The sequence below is a fragment of the Eimeria tenella genome, genomic scaffold (assembly GCF_000499545.2).
Source record: "Eimeria tenella Houghton genomic scaffold, Eth_scaff114, whole genome shotgun sequence".
Lineage (NCBI taxonomy): Eukaryota > Apicomplexa > Conoidasida > Eucoccidiorida > Eimeriidae > Eimeria > Eimeria tenella.
This window is the reverse complement of record NW_013541478.1, coordinates 78533-97496: the sequence shown is the minus strand read 5'-3', so window position 1 is coordinate 97496 and position 18964 is coordinate 78533. Positions and strand designations below refer to the sequence as shown.

The 18964-nt window shown below is 54.8% G+C and overlaps 1 protein-coding gene across 1 annotated transcript; it reads right to left on the bottom strand.

Annotated features, from left to right (window-relative positions):
• Positions 1 to 513: 513 nt before the first annotated feature.
• On the bottom strand, positions 514 to 16275 carry ETH_00027655 (Proteophosphoglycan ppg1, related; the record flags this gene model as incomplete). Its single annotated transcript, XM_013372957.1, has 13 exons — positions 514 to 2102; positions 2220 to 2496; positions 2618 to 3408; positions 3671 to 4761; positions 4901 to 11669; positions 11782 to 11980; positions 12862 to 12942; positions 13500 to 13520; positions 13707 to 13751; positions 14132 to 14380; positions 14516 to 14638; positions 14927 to 15653; positions 15803 to 16275. The coding sequence occupies 13 exons, from the start codon at positions 16273 to 16275 to the stop codon at positions 514 to 516; spliced, it is 12435 nt and encodes a 4144-aa protein (XP_013228411.1).
• Between the last annotated feature and the right edge of the window lie 2689 nt (positions 16276 to 18964).

Genomic DNA, 18964 nt, shown 5'->3' with positions numbered 1-18964 from the left:
ATGCGTCGGCCACAAAAAAGGACTAATTGGGCTACCGCAACTTTCCGAAGTTTGGTAGGGAATTCGTGAAGAAAACAGGAAAAGTTGTTGCTGGCCACGCGTCTAGTCAGCTTTTTGGCCGAGGCAACATGGGTGAAAATCTAAAATGGGTGAATCAATTTTCGAGAAAAATACATATCAAGACACAACACCATTCTCCGCTCCAACCACTCCTGCTGCTGCTGACGGTGCTGGGCTCTCGGGAAGGACAGCAGTATCCTCCCCAGCTGCCCGTGGAGAAAAAGTGGTCTGCTTTCTTCACTCCAGGCACAGCCTCCCCAACCTTGTCATAAGTAGGCAATGGCCAATTCTTCATCAAACAGTTACCCCCAGACCCAAACAAAAAGCCCTTTGCGCCAACGACTCCTGTGCTGTCCTTGCTTATGCTGCTTGTGGCGCTGAAGTGTCTGCTACCGATACTACCGATAGAAGTCTGTTTCAGTTGCCTAGCTACAGCCACAAATAGAAATGAAATTACTGTTTCTTTGGTATTGGCTGTACCTGCGTCTCAGAGAACTGTTCTGTTCGATGTGATCGACGATAGGGGTTAAGAGCTGGTCCTGTGCTGACTGGTCGAGGCTCATGAGTGTTGACGGCTGTGAAACGCCTCCCCCACCTCTTGGTCTCAAAGGCCAGAGCTTGGCGGTCTGCTACGTCCACTGGAGTGTCTTCGGATTCCAATGATGAAGTAGCTACGTGAGCGACTGGAGTCGTTGATTGCTGTGCGTCTAGCCCTAGTCGCGCAAATTTGTCGATGTGGAGCGAAGCATATCTACTGCCTGCTTTACTCTCTCCAGTTGGAGTTATCTTTTCTTCTTGTTCCTGCGTAATCCTGCTGGAGCTCCGACCTCTTAGCCACCCCACAGCGGCGTGTAGAGCATCTTTGCTCCCCTCTCGCTGAGCAGGCTGCTGCTTCCCAGATGGTGCCATCTTGCTGAAGGTGGAATATGCACTGCGTAGTGCTGAGGAGACGCGTCTACCGAAATTCGGAGCGGAATCTTCCGCTTGGCCATCAGATCTTTGCTCGCGTCTTTCAGTGTTGACTTTTACTGGCTCTTCCTTTTGCTTCTGTGCTTGGTGAACTGCCCTTGTTGGCCGCCCTATGGAGGGTACAAAAGGAGCCACAGAAAATGCAACATTCCTTCTGTTTTTCTTTGAAGAGTATGCATCAACCTCTGGAGGTTGACGATCGCCCAGCCTAGCTGGATCGCCACCACTTCTCTCTGATAACCTGTCAATCGGCCCAGACGACGGTACTTTAGGACCAACATTCGACTGGTCGCAGGCGATTCCGGACATCAAAGGTTCTTCAACAGCTAATGTTTGCCCTCGTTCTGCGGTTTCCGACACTTCTAGAGACACCAATGGCTTGCCGTCACTCTCTACATCCAGCAGGTCGCTTCCAGGCGTGGATTTTGCATTGTCAAGACCAACAACGAGGTTCCAATTTGAGCCGCTGCGCCCACGCAGAGCTACATTTGCAGTGAGCTCTCCTGCGCTTGGGAGAAAGCTATTCGTGTTGTTGTCCTTTCCACGTAAGGTGCCACTATTGCGAAGAGGCAGAAACGATTGTGTTTGTGGCAAATCAAAGGATGAGGGATGCAGCTCGGATGCAGTTGGTCCCTGAGATGCCTGGCACGTTAATTTTAGGGAGCTTGAGTCTTCCGAATCTGCTTTTCTTAAATCGGACACAAGTGTTCTTTGGCTTATTAAAGGAACTTCCGTTACATCAGGTGGATCGCCGCAAGGGGTCCTTGAACACTCTGTTGGGGCTAATGGTAACGTGCCCTGAGAAAGTCCAACACTTAGCTGCGTAGCTTCGTCAGGTCCGCCAACCTCCGCATCCACGACGGCCTTTATCTCCAAAGTATCACTACCGTTCCCATTTCCGGCATAAGCCCCAGTTACAGAGCCCTCTGGAGCAGCATAAGTGTCACCACACTTTTTATGCGGTGCTTCCAGCTCTTCTGTTGTCTCTCTATTCAGTGATCTAGATATTGAGACTGAGCTTTCCCCTGTATTAGGAATGCATTCGACGGAGCTCATATCTTTTTCTGATTGCTCTGCAGATCCACACATAGAAATTCAGATGCAGCTGCTTCGTCAAAACCACGTTCCAAGAGCAAGCTTAGCCTAGCTCTCCCTGGATACTGCAATAAAACACGGGACAACTGACTCACGTGAAAGGGTCTCCTCTGCTGGGATAGATTTTGCCGGAGCTGGTTTTGCGACAGAAATATCGGTGGTTATTGACTTCCTCCGAGGCTTTAATTCGCCCGCATCTTCGGGACCGTTCTTCAATTTAAAGCCAGCAGGAGTAGCCTGAACCTTGCCAAGTGCCAGCGTAGTTTTCTCTTCAGAAGAACAGTCCCACTTTATACGGCGCACAATAGATGCAGCCTGTACCCATGTTCTCACATCTCGTCCTCGCCAGGTGGCTTGAATGCGGGTAGCCTCCTAAAAAATCCAACACACACGTTACGTGTTCCCGCAGAAGCTCTTCACTGGGCTTATGTACCCAGATATATTTTCCGTTACTTCTACTCAATGATGCATCACGAAAATCAGGAACATTTACTTTCGCATTCTCCACAGAAGGCTGGGTAAAGTCTTGTAGGGTAACACAGTTGCTATCTGCCTTCGCCGACTTGGCCGAAATGCGGTAGTAAGAATTCCCTGAAGGAAGAAGCTTCGGCACGCTCCCATGAGCACTGTGTGGAGTTACTGAAGAGTCTGGATGCCCTTGATAGGTAGACGCAACGGCGTCTAGAGAGGGCTGCGCTCCCGTCGTACGTTTAGGTGACTCTTTTGCGTTTATGATAGTAGCACTCTCAGACTCGGCGCCTCCGTCTTCACGTTCCTCCAAAACCCAGCTCATCTGCCTCACAGAGGTGTCAGCTGGAACTACGCCTACTGCTCTTCTTGGGGATATCGGCTTAGCTGGTGCGGATAGCGCAGTTGGTGGACCTGCATGTGAAATGAAGTGATTACCCTTTGGCCTTTCGGACAAGTGACGTGCTGCCACTGCAACACCGTTTTTACTACGTTCCCCCAATTCACCGTGCGCAACAGGCAGGGAGGCAGGTTTTGCTTCTCTGCAGTGAATAAAGCCCTGTGATGAGTTGCTCCGTTTAGGAGCCACCTTGAGTGTTAGCGTCTTGCCCCCCGCAGTATGTGTGTGAAGGCGCAAGAGTGGTACTTCCACAAACTCGTCCGTACTCTTCTGCACTTGTGTGGGCTCAGATTTAGCCGCTCCAGTATCTGGAGGGAAGACATTCGACGCGACTGGCGAACCAAGCGCAGGATTATTCATGGAACGCGTGCACCTGAATACTTTAGACGCTTTCCCTTCAAGCTTCTTATTAGTGACTGCATGACAAACAACACAACAACAAGACGAAGCATCGCTTTACATTCTCATCGCAAAGTGGTACAACCCAAACAACTCGGACAAGTTCATCTCAACACCAGTACCACTGCGTATCTCATTACCAAAACACGCTACTCTACTAACGAGACACATAGCGCAAGACAATCTATGAAGCAAATGTTAACCGGGCATAACAACAATAGCGAACATCATATATGTTACATCGTCGTCCAACCGATGAAATCCACTCAGTGGCCTCACGCGGAGCTGACGAATCACGCAGTTCCAAACACTTGCCAATCTTCTTCTTCAATGGACCAAACACAACACCCTCCTCCGCACCAGAAACTCCTGCCCCTCCCACTACTTCCTCTGCTGCACCTTCTGCAGCTGCTCTGCGCAGCGCCGCTTCACCTGAACTGTGGCCAGCCAATGGGGCGCTTCTAAGGGCTGTCCGCATATCGCGAGGTTGCCCTGAAGATTTCTCAACAGGCCCAGCCTTCCCAGCCGCTTTCCCACTAACCCACGCATCACGCCCTTTCAGACGCTCCGCTTCCGACTTCGTCATCGGACCAAACACAACTCCTTCCTCCGGTACACCCGGGCCTGCTCCTTCAGCTCCGCTTCCTCGTGAACCTGCTGCAACTGCTGCAGACGTCGCCGCCAGAGCCGGTGCTCTTGCACTGTCGCCAGCCAACGCACCGCTCTTACCAGCTGCCTGCATCGCCGCAGGAGCTCCTGCAGGTTTCCCAACAGACACAGCCTTCCCAGCCGCTTTCCCACTAACCCATGCGTCACGCCCTTCCAGACGCTCCGCCTCCGACTTCGTCATCGGACCAAACACAACTCCTTCCTCCAATACACCCGGGCCTGCTCCTTCAGCTCCGCTTCCTCGTGAACCTGCTGCAACTGCTGCAGACGGCGCCGCCGGAGCCGGTGCTCTTGCACTGTCGCCAGCCAGCGCACCGCTCTTACCAGCTGCCTGCTTCGCGGGAGGAGCTCCCGCAGGTTTCCCAACAGACACAGCCTTCCCAGCCGCATTCCCACTAACCCATGCGTCACGCCCTTCCAAACGCTCCGCTTCCGACTTCGTCATCGGACCAAACACAACTCCTTCCTCCGATACACCCGGGCCTGCTCCTTCAGCTCCGCTTCCTCGTGAACCTGCTGCAACTGCTGCAGACGGCGCCGCCGGCGCCGGTGCTCTTGCACTGTCGCCAGCCAGCGCACCGCTCTTACCAGCTGCCTGCTTCGCGGGAGGAGCTCCCGCAGGTTTCCCAACAGACACAGCCTTCCCAGCCGCGTTGCCACTAACCGATGCGTCACGCCCTTCCGAGACGCTCCGCTTCCGACTTCGTCATCGGACCAAACACAACTCCTTCCTCCGATACACCCGGGCCTGCTTCTTCAGCTCCGCTTCCTCGTGAACCTGATGCAACTGCTGCAGACGGCGCAGCCGGCGCCGGTGCTCTTGCACTGTCGCCAGCCAACGCACCGCTCTTACCAGCTGCCTGCTTCGCGGGAGGACCTCCCGCAGGTTTCCCAACAGACACAGCCTTCCCAGCCGCGTTGCCACTAACCGATGCGTCACGCCCTTCCAGACGCTCCGCTTCCGACTTCGTCATCGGACCAAACACAACTCCTTCCTCCGATACACCCGGGCCTGCTCCTTCAGCTCCGCTTCCTCGTGAACCTCCTGCAACTGCTGCAGACGGCGCTGCCGGAGCCGGTGCTCTTGCACTGTCGCCAACCAGCGCACCGCTCTTACCAGCTGCCTGCTTCGCGGGAGGACCTCCCGCAGGTTTCCCAACAGACACAGCCTTCCCAGCCGCTTTCCCACTAACCGACGCATCACGCCCTTCCAAACGCTCCGCCTCCGACTTCGTCATCGGACCAAACACAACTCCTTCCTCCGGTACACCCGGGCCTGCTCCTTCAGCTCCGCTTCCTCGTGAACCTCCTGCAACTGCTGCAGACGGCGCCGCCGGAGCCGGTGCTCTTGCACTGTCGCCAGCCAACGCACGGTTCGTACCAGCTGCCTGCTTCGCGGGAGGAGCTCCCGCAGGTTTCCCAACAGACACAGCCTTCCCAGCCGCTTTCCCACTAACCGATGCGTCACGCCCTTCCAAACGCTCCGCTTCCGACTTCGTCATCGGACCAAACACAACTCCTTCCTCCGATACACCCGGGCTTGCTCCTTCAGCTCCGCTTCCTCGTGAACCTCCTGCAACTGCTGCAGACGGCGCTGCCGGAGCCGGTGCTCTTGCACTGTCGCCAGCCAACGCACCGCTCGTACCAGCTGCCTGCTTCGCGGGAGGAGCTCCCGCAGGTTTCCCAACAGACACAGCCTTCCCAGCCGCTTTCCCACTAGCCCATGCGTCACGCCCTTCCAGACGCTCCGCCTCCGACTTCGTCATCGGACCAAATACAACTCCTTCCTCCGGTACACCCGGGCCTGCTCCTTCAGCTCCGCTTCCTCGTGAACCTCCTGCAACTGCTGCAGACGGCGCTGCCGGCGCCGGTGCTCTTGCACTGTCGCCAGCCAGCGCACCGCTCTTACCAGCTGCCTGCTTCGCGGGAGGAGCTCCCGCAGGTTTCCCAACAGACACAGCCTTCCCAGCCGCTTTCCCACTAACCGATGCGTCACGCCCTTCCAAACGCTCCGCTTCCGACTTCGTCATCGGACCAAATACAACTCCTTCCTCCGATACACCCGGGCCTGCTTCTTCAGCTCCGCTTCCTCGTGAACCTCCTGCAACTGCTGCAGACGGCGCCGCCGGCGCCGGTGCTCTTGCACTGTCGCCAGCCAACGCACCGCTCTTACCAGCTGCCTGCTTCGCGGCAGGAGCTCCCGCAGGTTTCCCAACAGACACAGCCTTCCCAGCCGCTTTCCCACTAACCCATGCGTCACGCCCTTCCAGACGCTCCGCTTCCGACTTCGTCATCGGACCAAACACAACTCCTTCCTCCGGTACACCCGGGCCTGCTCCTTCAGCTCCGCTTCCTCGTGAACCTGCTGCAACTGCTGCAGACGGCGCCGCCGGAGCCGGTGCTCTTGCACTGTCGCCAGCCGACGCACCGTTCGTACCAGCTGCCTGCTTCGCGGGAGGAGCTCCCGCAGGTTTCCCAACAGACACAGCTTTCCCAGCCGCTTTCCCACTAGCCGATGCGTCACGCCCTTCCAAACGCTCCGCCTCCGACTTCGTCATCGGACCAAACACAACTCCTTCCTCCGGTACACCCGGGCCTGCTCCTTCAGCTCCGCTTCCTCGTGAACCTGCTGCAACTCCTGTAGACGGCGCCGCCGGAGCCGGTGCTCTTGCACTGTCGCCAGCCAACGCACCGCTCTTACCAGCTGCCTGCTTCGCGGGAGGAGCTCCCGCAGGTTTCCCAACAGACACAGCCTTCCCAGCCGCATTCCCACTAGCCGATGCGTCACGCCCTTCCAGACGCTCCGCCTCCGACTTCGTCATCGGACCAAACACAACTCCTTCCTCCGATACACCCGGGCCTGCTCCTTCAGCTCCGCTTCCTCGTGAACCTCCTGCAACTGCTGCAGACGGCGCCGCCGGAGCCGGTGCTCTTGCACTGTCGCCAGCCAGCGCACCGCTCTTACCAGCTGCCTGCTTCGCGGGAGGAGCTCCCGCAGGCTTCCCAACAGACACAGCCTTCCCAGGCGCATTCCCACTAGCCGATGCGTCACGCCCTTCCAGACGCTCCGCTTCCGACTTCGTCGTCGGACCAAACACAACTCCTTCCTCCAATACACCCGGGCCTGCTCCTTCAGCTCCGCTTCCTCGTGAACCTGCTGCAACTGCTGCAGACGGCGCCGCCGGAGCCGGTGCTCTTGCACTGTCGCCAGCCAACGCACCGCTCTTACCAGGTGCTTGCTTCGCGGGAGGAGCTCCCGCAGGTTTCCCAACAGACACAGCCTTCCCAGCCGCTTTCCCACTAACCCATGCGTCACGCCCTTCCAGACGCTCCGCTTCCGACTTCGTCATCGGACCAAACACAACTCCTTCCTCCGATACACCCGGGCCTGCTCCTTCAGCTCCGCTTCCTCGTGAACCTCCTGCAACTGCTGCAGACGGCGCCGCCGGAGCCGGTGCTCTTGCACTGTCGCCAGCCAACGCACCGCTCTTACCATCTGCCTGCTTCGCGGGAGGAGCTCCCGCAGGTTTCCCAACAGACACAGCCTTCCCAGCCGCATTCCCACTAACCGATGCGTCACGCCCTTCCAGACGCTCCGCTTCCGACTTCGTCATCGGACCAAATACAACTCCTTCCTCCGATACATCCGGGCCTGCTTCTTCAGCTCCGCTTCCTCGTGAACCTCCTGCAACTGCTGCAGACGGCGCCGCCGGAGCCGGTGCTCTTGCACTGTCGCCAGCCAACGCACCGTTCGTACCAGCTGCCTGCTTCGCGGGAGGAGCTCCCGCAGGTTTCCCAACAGACACAGCCTTCCCAGCCGCATTCCCACTAGCCGATGCGTCACGCCCTTCCAGACGCTCCGCCTCCGACTTCGTCATCGGACCAAACACAACTCCTTCCTCCGATACACCCGGGCCTGCTCCTTCAGCTCCGCTTCCTCGTGAACCTGCTGCAACTGCTGCAGACGGCGCTGCCGGCGCCGGTGCTCTTGCACTGTCGCCAGCCAGCGCACCGCTCTTACCAGCTGCCTGCTTCGCGGGAGGACCTCCCGCAGGTTTCCCAACAGACACAGCCTTCCCAGCCGCTTTCCCACTAACCGATGCGTCACGCCCTTCCAGACGCTCCGCTTCCGACTTCGTCATCGGACCAAATACAACTCCTTCCTCCGATACACCCGGGCCTGCTTCTTCAGCTCCGCTTCCTCGTGAACCTGATGCAACTGCTGCAGACGGCGCCGCCGGAGCCGGTGCTCTTGCACTGTCGCCAGCCAACGCACCGTTCGTACCAGCTGCCTGCTTCGCGGGAGGAGCTCGCGCAGGTTTCCCAACAGACACAGCCTTCCCAGCCGCATTCCCACTAGCCCATGCGTCACGCCCTTCCAGACGCTCCGCTTCCGACTTCGTCATCGGACCAAACACAACTCCTTCCTCCGATACACCCGGGCCTGCTCCTTCAGCTCCGCTTCCTCGTGAACCTCCTGCAACTGCTGCAGACGGCGCTGCCGGCGCCGGTGCTCTTGCACTGTCGCCAGCCAGCGCACCGCTCTTACCAGCTGCCTGCTTCGCGGGAGGACCTCCCGCAGGTTTCCCAACAGACACAGCCTTCCCAGCCGCTTTCCCACTAGCCGATGCGTCACGCCCTTCCAGACGCTCCGCTTCCGACTTCGTCATCGGACCAAACACAACTCCTTCCTCCGATACACCCGGGCCTGCTCCTTCAGCTCCGCTTCCTCGTGAACCTGCTGCAACTGCTGCAGACGGCGCCGCCGGAGCCGGTGCTCTTGCACTGTCGCCAGCCAACGCACCGCACCTAAAACCTGCCTCTTTCGCAGCAGGAGCTCCCGCAGGCTTCCCAACAGACACAGCCGTCCCAGCCGCATTCCCACTAGCCGATGCGTCACGCCCTTCCAGACGCTCCGCTTCCGACTTCGTCGTCGGACCAAACACAACTCCTTCCTCCAATACACCCGGGCCTGCTCCTTCAGCTCCGCTTCCTCGTGAACCTCCTGCAACTGCTGCAGACGGCGCCGCCGGAGCCGGTGCTCTTGCACTGTCGCCAGCCAACGCACCGCTCTTACCAGGTGCTTGCTTCGCGGGAGGACCTCCCGCAGGTTTCCCAACAGACACAGCCTTCCCAGCCGCTTTCCCTCTAACCCATGCGTCACGCCCTTCCAGACGCTCCGCTTCCGACTTCGTCATCGGACCAAACACAATAACTCCTTCCTCCGGTACACCCGGGCCTGCTTCTTCAGCTCCGCTTCCTCGTGAACCTGCTGCAACTGCTGCAGACGGCGCCGCCGGAGCCGGTGCTCTTGCACTGTCGCCAGCCGACGCACCGTTCGTACCAGCTGCCTGCTTCGCGGGAGGAGCTCCCGCAGGTTTCCCAACAGACACAGCCTTCCCAGCCGCTTTCCCACTAGCCGATGCGTCACGCCCTTCCAGACGCTCCGCCTCCGACTTCGTCATCGGACCAAACACAACACCTTCCTCCGGTACACCCGGGCCTGCTCCTTCAGCTCCGCTTCCTCGTGAACCTCCTGCAACTGCTGCAGACGGCGCCGCCGGAGCCGGTGCTCTTGCACTGTCGCCAGCCAACGCACCGCTCCTTAAACCTGCCTCTTTCGCAGCAGGAGCTCCCGCAGGTTTCCCAACAGACACAGCCTTCCCAGCCGCTTTCCCACTAACCGACGCATCACGCCCTTCCAGACGCTCCGCTTCCGACTTCGTCATCGGACCAAATACAACTCCTTCCTCCGATACACCCGGGCCTGCTCCTTCAGCTCCGCTTCCTCGTGAACCTCCTGCAACTGCTGCAGACGGCGCCGCCGGAGCCGGTGCTCTTGCACTGTCGCCAGCCAACGCACCGTTCGTACCAGCTGCCTGCTTCGCGGCAGGAGCTCCCGCAGGTTTCCCAACAGACACAGCCTTCCCAGCCGCTTTCCCACTAGCCGATGCGTCACGCCCTTCCAAACGCTCCGCTTCCGACTTCGTCATCGGACCAAACACAACTCCTTCCTCCGGTACACCCGGGCCTGCTCCTTCAGCTCCGCTTCCTCGTGAACCTCCTGCAACTGCTGCAGACGGCGCCGCCGGAGCCGGTGCTCTTGCACTGTCGCCAGCCAACGCACCGCTCTTACCAGCTGCCTGCTTCGCGGGAGGAGCTCCCGCAGGTTTCCCAACAGACACAGCCTTCCCAGCCGCTTTCCCACTAGCCGATGCGTCACGCCCTTCCAGACGCTCCGCCTCCGACTTCGTCATCGGACCAAACACAACTCCTTCCTCCGGTACACCCGGGCCTGCTCCTTCAGCTCCGCTTCCTCGTGAACCTCCTGCAACTGCTGCAGACGGCGCCGCCGGAGCCGGTGCTCTTGCACTGTCGCCAGCCAACGCACCGCTCTTACCAGCTGCCTGCTTCGCGGGAGGAGCTCCCGCAGGTTTCCCAACAGACACAGCCTTCCCAGCCGCTTTCCCACTAACCGATGCATCACGCCCTTCCAAACGCTCCGCTCCCGACTTCGTCATGGGACCAAAGACAGCGTCTTCCTGCGCTGCAGCCACACCTGCCCGTTTCGGGTTCTCAGCGTACTTCGCAGTAATGAAGGGATCGTTGTCTTGCAAACGCTCTGCAGTGGTCTCGTCCATAGGGCTACACGCAACACCTCCCTTTGCTTCAGCAGCTGCTGCTAACGGTGGAGTTATTGTGAGCTGTTGTGAGCCAGCAGCGTTCGCAGTGTACTCAGACTTTGCGGCTCTCAGTGAAGGACCTAGGTTGCTGTCTGTGCTTCTTTTCCTTGCCTGTTGTGGGGCGGTTCGTGGAGCAGGCGTTGTACATTCCTTGGAGGCTTCCCGTCTAAAGCTTTCAGATCCACATTTTCCCCCCCTCTTTTCTTTATTCGTAGCACCACATATTGAGGCTAGTTCAGTCGTCAATGTCATCTGCCTTTTCTGGTAGAGTTCAGCATTTCGCAGAGCTTCAGTCAGTGGAGACTGTTCTGGCGTATCTGGAGACTCATGTATGCACCTGTTGGATGTGGATTGACTTGAAAGGTCTCTCTGCCTGCTATCGGAAGCATCGGAGGCGTGGGGAGAATATTGTCCCCATATATGTCCATCGGAGCTGCCTGCACTTGGCGGTGACGTTGCTGCATTCGTCGTTCGGCACAGTGCGGTTCTGGTGAAGTCTTCATCGCGCACTCCAGCAGGAATTAAGTCCCTGATGATTTGGGCCCGGCGATTTGCTACGCTGCTATCCGAAGAAGCGTGGAGCTCTTGACTAGCAGATGAGTCGGTACTCCTCACTCTGGAGAGCCCATGGAGACGAAGAACACGCAGTCTTCGAGGCGTGTCCTTCTTAGTCCAAAATAGATTAAGACGCGGGAGCTTTACTGGGTACGATGGAGGGCCGCGGATTTCACTCAGCTGTGTTGGGCCCCCGAGTATACCGTGCCGCTGTGTGCACTCACTGGATGCGTCAGGAAGGCGCGGTGCAGAATTAACTGAAGTTAAGCTTTCACTAGAAGCAGATGCATCTTCTTCCGACTTGGAACGAAGGCTCAACTTCGAAACTTCTTCTTGATCGTGTTCCGCAACAGGCGACGCCCTAGATGTGTCTGATCAGCAAAACATGAGGAGCATTGCAAGATGTCGATGAGAGTATGTATTCTACTACCACGAAGTCACGTAACGGAAAGGCGAGATTGGATTGCCGGCCAGCGTCCTCACTTGAGCTTTTGCTAGAATCTTCGGAATCTGGCACAGGTGAAAAGTGATGAGTCTCATCCCTTGACAATCTTGACATCGTAGCAGCTAAGTTTTCTAGGCGTTCCCGAAACTGTTCACTTGCAACTTTATCTCCCCAATGACTCGATTCTTCTGCATGAGCGCTGACGTCGGCCTTATCCTTTGAAATCCCTCTGATAGTCTGGGTGCCCAATTTGAAATAACTGACCGTTCTCAACCTTCTACCCATCGAACTACGTTCACTGACACATTGCTTCTTCTTCCTAAAGCCTCGGCACATACTTGCTGAATGAATGGGACTAAGTATTGGAGGCGATGTCGGCAAACGTGCTGATTGTGCCGTTGAGCTCTTCTTGCTCTCCTCCTGTTCAGCTGCGGGATTCGAGCAGGTGCTCTGCTCAGTAGAAATAACCGGGGAAAACAATACTAGGGTTCCTCCATGTTCTTCGCCTAAACATCCGAAAAGCACTTGAACAACTTATGAAGCATTGCGCAGCTACTGAGTCCTGGATACGCCGATGCCTTTCTGACATAGGTTCCCTTCAGGATCATCTCTTCAAGGACTGGGCTGTGTGCATTACGAAACCAAAGAAGGAATGCTGCAATGAACTTTGTCGCTATTTTGTACGTTTTTTACGCGGCTACGAGTCTGGCTTTCACGCGTACTGGGGAGGAGACTGGAAGTAATTGAAGATAAGCTGCGTGACAGCCACGACTTCCGTCGTCTGAAACTTCCTGGGAATAAAACGCTAACTTTCATGGACTTGGACAGGTCACGTCGTAGCCCCTTCCCCCCGTTGCCGGTAGAGGAGCGACGTTTCCGTGCTGCAACATGCCGTAGGCTCGGAGCAGCAGTATTCCACTTCTAGCACTATTTCGGTAGATTATGCTAACAGCCCTACATCTCATTTCGGATAAGTACCTCGCTAGAGAACTGAATTGGATCGTTCCCAGACAATATCAGTGGCCTTCGTTTCTTTTCTTATTTGTACCTGTAGTTGGTGAGTTGCCAGCTGACGTGCAGTGCACAGATACATTCCGGAAGTGCAGCGTCACGGGTACCTGTGCCTCTGCGTTAGTCCTTTCATCCATTGAGCAGTGAGGCTTCGCAAGAGGGCTAACCGAAGAGGCGCACGGCTCCGTCTGCGCAGCGGTAAACCGCACAACAAACGGTCACCGCTCTTCTTTTTAGACTACAAACTGGAATGGGATTTTGGGTCTGACAACTCTGAATCTACCAATCTTGTGGCCAAAACACGTACAGGCACGGAAAGAGGTGATTTGATTACGGGCGTCCAACCACCCGCCATTCTACTATGAGCTAAGTTCCAAGCAAAATTGTTTTATTTCAGATGGACGGTAGGTCATTCAGGGATAAGTGCAATTGTTGCGGGGTGTTACATTTGCTACTTAACTCCCCTACTAAGTCGGAAATGCTTGCACTATAATACAATGGGTCTTTTATATTCCAGAACTAGCTTGTGCTGGCGAGGATGCCAACAATGTTGCATCCAACAAACGCCGTTTTGCCTTTAGCAGCCCGCAGCTGCAACGTCACGGGGCTGCTGCAAAGATGGCAAAGTTCCGTGCCGGCTTATTCCGTAAGAGTTCCTTTTACTATGCGGCACTGCACATGTGGTGAAATGAGCAACAGCTCGTGCAGCAACTACCCAAACGCGCAGTCTAGTCCCGCGCCATACCGATTGAATCTTTGTTGCAGCCTGAATGATGAACAGAAGAGAACCATTTATGCAGTCGCCACTATGACATATTTGCTTGAGCTTCTGAGATGGTTTCGCAACTGATCGGATAACTCCTAAGGCTCACTGTTGAATGCACGTTAACTCATAAGACAAAGTGGACTGGGGAGCAAAACCAGCAGTAGCTGGCATTTCTTGACTACTCACTTCATCCTCAGCTTTGTCATTCCGAAGAGGCGTCTGTGGGACTTCCTATAGACGGAGTTGACGCACACAGCACGGATATGTACCATGAATGACACTCTCAGCGGCACTACACAGTACGCTGCGCCTAAGGAAGTATATAATCTCAGCAACTAGTCAGAGTATTGTGTCCTCCAGTGTCCATTGGAAAGCAGGATTCCGAATCTCACTGCACCGCTGTAAATAAAATTCTTAACTAACAGAAGCCTATCCACTGTAATGCAGCGGAAATTGGAATGCAGCGTTTTGTTGGGCACTACAACACACACGATTCTGACCAACTGCTGAAGCGAGGAATATGCTCGATGAGGACGCAGTGGTGGTGCGAACACTTCTTATTCGCAGCAGGGCTTTACGCGCCACCAAAAGGGCAATTTCTCTTTTCTCACTTTTTTTCCTGAAGCTTGCTCCAATCTTCGTAGCTGTTCTGCTGCAGCTTCTGCGACATTCGTGTGGTAGTCCAACTGCCCTCCCTCAGAGGTCCCCTCTGCTCTCGAAATAATACGTGAGCGAGCGCGGGATGTTATTGCTGCAACTCGTCTCTGCTCCCCCATTTCAGCAGCCAGAGTAAGCTCCAACTGAGTTTCATGCATGTTCTGCGGCATGCGAGACCGCTGCTGAACTGTTGAGTCCGTCGGCTGCAAATAAAGCAGAGGAAGTGCAGATAGAAAACGTTCATAATCACCAGGATACGTGATGCAGAAAAAGAACCACTTTAGATCGCCAACTAGCTTGATCGGCTCGAGAATGTTGCGGAAGTTCGCCCCACACACCTCTACAGCGCCCACAGGAGAGCTGTCCTTGGGAGGAGCAGTGGGCGGCGTTGGGACCAAGGCGCTCCCCACTTTTTCGGCGGCCATCTTGGAACTGACAAGGTCCGTGTACAGGTGAGGGCTCTGCATGTCACCACAGTTTCGCACTGGATTGGTATCTCTAAAAGAATTGTAATCTGCAGCATTATGCTTTAGGCTTATATGCTTCTTCGGACTAATACCCAGCCAGACACTTTGTTGTAAACCGGAGAAAGATCACAGGCAGGTTCGAATGTTGAAGAGCACCGAATACCAGCGGCTGAATCATCAACATGCTGCTCGAATACATCCGTACACCTATATTATCAGTCAAGCACGGAATAGTCTAGTGCGAAGGTGCACTAGTCATACAACGCCAAACTGTGCACTCACTTCCATTACGTCTGTCTTGTTAGCGTCGTGCTGCGGGTTCGTGCTCAAGTCCCTCATCCTTCGCAGTTGTTCAGCAGCTGCATGGGTAACATCTGATTTCTTTGCGAGTAGCCTCAGGTCTGTTATTGACCCTTCCGCACGCGAAATAGCTCGTGAACTGATCCTAGAGGCCAGTGCGGCCGCTCTCCTCTCATTCGCAGTTGAAAAGACCCCAGCCATGGCTTTCTGCATGTTCGCTGTGCTGGCAGGTGAAGTTGTGCGCGCCCGGGTTCCATAGCTCCCAACGTTCACGACGTCATTGGCAGTACTGCCTGAACCATTAGTTTTCTCTCGCTCTTGAAGTGAGGCACGCCGGCTATCAGAGGCCCCTGTGGTGACAACGCTCTGGGGAATGATGCTTGCTTCTCCGTGGGACCGCAAACGCGACTGTTCGGTTCCAGTGCATTTCTGCTCTAGTACAGCTTCATTTCTCTGCCTGGCGTCTGTTGTTGAAGGCAGTTCAAACATGGAATTTCCTTCCGTATGCTGCCCTGCAGAAAAAACTTGACTTGAAGATGCGGGACGGCTTAAGGATTTGGGGGTTAAGATGCCGCATGGTGCACTCTTAACCGACTCTTGGAGAGTGTCTACGTGATTAGAAGCTATATATCCTCGCTTTGGGCTGATCGAAAGAGGCGGTTCTTTCCTTGGGGACTCTTGTGGTTTTGGCCGCGGCCGAATCTGTCCCCTGAACCAGATATCACATCACTCAACGCCTTATCACTGTGGCTAGTCGTAGAATGTAGTTTCTGAGACTGTCGAACGGCAAAGTGCACACCCTGCAATATCTTTACAATTACATTGAAGCTTAAACCGAGTTTTCATGCAACCACTCACGTTGTAGTAGGTAAAGCGAGATGCATTTGCTGGACTCGTTGGCGGGAGATGGCTTTGATACCCTTCATATCCCTCGGTGTTACCGAAGGACTTGTGACAGCTGTTGTTGGTGGTGGGCCTGGTAAAGTATCGACCTCATCGGCCTTCCCTTTCGTAAGCACCACTTTACCATGGTCTTCTGCAGATGCGTCTGCTGTATCACTGATATATCCAATGCGCGAAACGGCATTGCGTGGTCCTCTTGGCCATTCAACCATGGAATTTTCCGCAACTTGGAATGCTTCCTGTGGTCGTCCTTCGGGCGCCGCCATAAGAGAACCTCGTCGACGAGTCCCAGCCTCATTTACCATGTGTGAGTCCAATTGCGGCAATTCCGAAACAGAAAGGGGGCTTTCTCTTCCCGAGCCGAGCAAACCCCTCTCAGGTCCCTCATCGCTATTCAGTTGTTGCTCAGTCCCTTGCGAATTGTTCATTTCCTGGCTGCCTGCAGGAAGACAGTACCTTATCCTGCAGCTCAAGCTGCCTCACTGAGCTGAATCCGAAAGCACGCCTACTCTCGTCAGAAAGTAGGCTGCCTAGGTGTGACTTCCCAATAACAAAAATACTGCTTCATCGGATGCAATCATATCAGTGTTTAGGCAGCACTAAAGCTGAAGCTCAAAAGATCAAAGGTCCACAATGAACCAGTGAAGGCGGTGCCACGAATGCACCACAGTGCACCTTAGAAAAAGAACACTTGGTGCATATGGCGCCCAAATGCCACACCTAGCTTATAACTAAGACTGTCGTGCTGAGAAACTGCCGTGGAAATAATTCAGAGCCTCTGCCGACGCAGGAAGGGTAAGCAGCGGGTTCCATGGTTCGGTTTGGTTCGGTCAAGCCCTGAAAGAAGCTGCAGCCGATTTCGCCAAAGAAGCTCCAATAAAACGCATACGTTTGGGTTATTAAATGTGCTCATCAGACTATTGGAAAGCTAGAGAGTATTAACTCCCTCCAGGGAAGATGCGGCTTCCATAGCCAGCTAAATGATCCAGTGTTCGACTGCCGCTGCTGACGGTATGAACCTTCGTTAAGTTATTTCGTGGAGCGCAATGACTCGTAGGACTTGTTACCAAGATAAAATGACCACGAGCCGCTTAGTTATGGCTCTTGGCAACGTTGGATGTGTTGGAGCCTCTGCCCTCTTGTCAGCTCCCTAAGCTGAGTTCGGAACTCTGTCCACTGCGCATTTACCAACACACTTGCTTGATATTGGTGACCTGAACAAGCTATATAATACGGAATGTGCCGTATTGTATGTTAGTTTACCACTGCTGGAGTAACCAGCATAATTGGCTGCCTATGAAGATCCAAGGAGACTAACAAAGGACCAGATAGAGGCAAAAACTGCGCTCGACGATTTTGGAGCACTTTTGCTAGACGTATACTTAAATTAATGTACCCGTTCACAAACTAATGGATGGGCCGAACAGTTCGTGTACTGCTACTCAATAGTGGCCACTACAGGCTCACGGGAGACACTATGTAGATACTGTATGGTTGTCCCTTAATCCAGCTCGTGGCAAAAGCAGCGCTCTTCGCTTCACTCTTCAGCAGTGTTTTTTTCCTGTGTAGCTGTATGTAGCCTCTGATTATGAGCCACTAGTGGAGAAAGCAAATAGGGTGGCCTGCTACACCATGGGCGCCAGCGCCCGAAAGGGGCCATAAGGACAGAATCAGATGCGCGTTCCATCGGCAGATAAATCAGGTAGGGTGTCCTGCTGCACCATGGCAGCCAGCGCGCTGAAGGGGCTATAAGCACAGAGTCTGCTATGCTGTCCATAAGGACAAAGCCAACTGTGGTACACACACTCTCTGGTATTTACATTGAGCAAACTTAGTTCACACGTGTAATACTGGGTCCTTTCTGGATGCTTTTCGCGGCGTGAAATGCAGTACGACTGCTGCCTGTGCTGTTAACAAGGGGTACTTGAACGCGCACGTAAGAAAAAGGAGTCAGGGCTGCATGCTGCAGTCGACGCGATCCCATGGAGAAGGGTGATAGCTTTTTGAAAAGCCTTTGTGTCTCTTTAGAGCTACCATGAGTAACGTTGGGGTGCCAGCTGCAGTAGCACCCTAACGTTCTTAGGTAACTCCAGCTCCAAGAATGAACACTGTCCTTCCTCAAGTGAATACACAGGGTGGTTAAGGCTGTGGTGTTTACATTTGCTGATGTTAGATGCCAAAAGCTTTCCGCAACTAGCTGTAGTGTGGGTGGATATGTCATCCACGCGCCTATTCATGGAAGGCACTAAATGGCCAACATTGGTCAATCTAACGGAACATGAGCGCCACGCCCTGCCCGGCCTGCAAGATGCGGAATAGTGGGTTGTGTTTTGTCTATCCTGGGGCGTCTGTCTCATGCTTCTGCAGGCACTGCAAATGTTCCTGTATTGCGCTTCGTAGTAAGCTGATTCGCTGTTAACAGATACTCACAGCAGATCGCCGATGTCTCTTGTTCTATAGAGCGCAATCCGTTACGCTAGCGCGAGCAGGCTCTGAAGTGTCCTGAAGCGCTTGAAGAACTTGTTTTGCTACTCAGCGGAATACATACCATTCCCTGAGCATGCAGTATTTACGTCTACGTAGCCGTTACCTGGCTTGTGGGCGTTAATTCAATGTACACCTTGCACTGCATAGCTGCCTTGAGCTCTTGAAACATGAAGACTTCTTGAGAATTTCGTTAATCCATTCATGCAAGTCATGAATTATATGACGAAGCATTTGGCTACCTCAAGAACGTCACGTCCGCCGTTAACCCGCGCCTGGTCGAATTTAATCATATTGGCATCCAGAGCAACGGGCAGAAAACAAATTGCGTCAACACCATTTACGGCCATCGCACCGCTCTGCTTTAATTAAAAGTCGGATTACCCTTGTCCGCTCCAGCTCTGCATTAGCTGTTCACTGTGCACGCACACCAGGGGTCATGATGCAGTCAATGCCGGCAGTCCACAGAGGCGCCGCTATCCGCGAACGGAATCGCACAGCTCCGACTGACGAAAGACACACTGGCGCTATGCACGCAGCCCTCATAGCCAGCCCTTTTCCTAAAGATATGAGTCCACTTTTTCTACTTTCCCTATCCGCTTTCGTCTACCAACCAGATATTGCTAAGCTTCG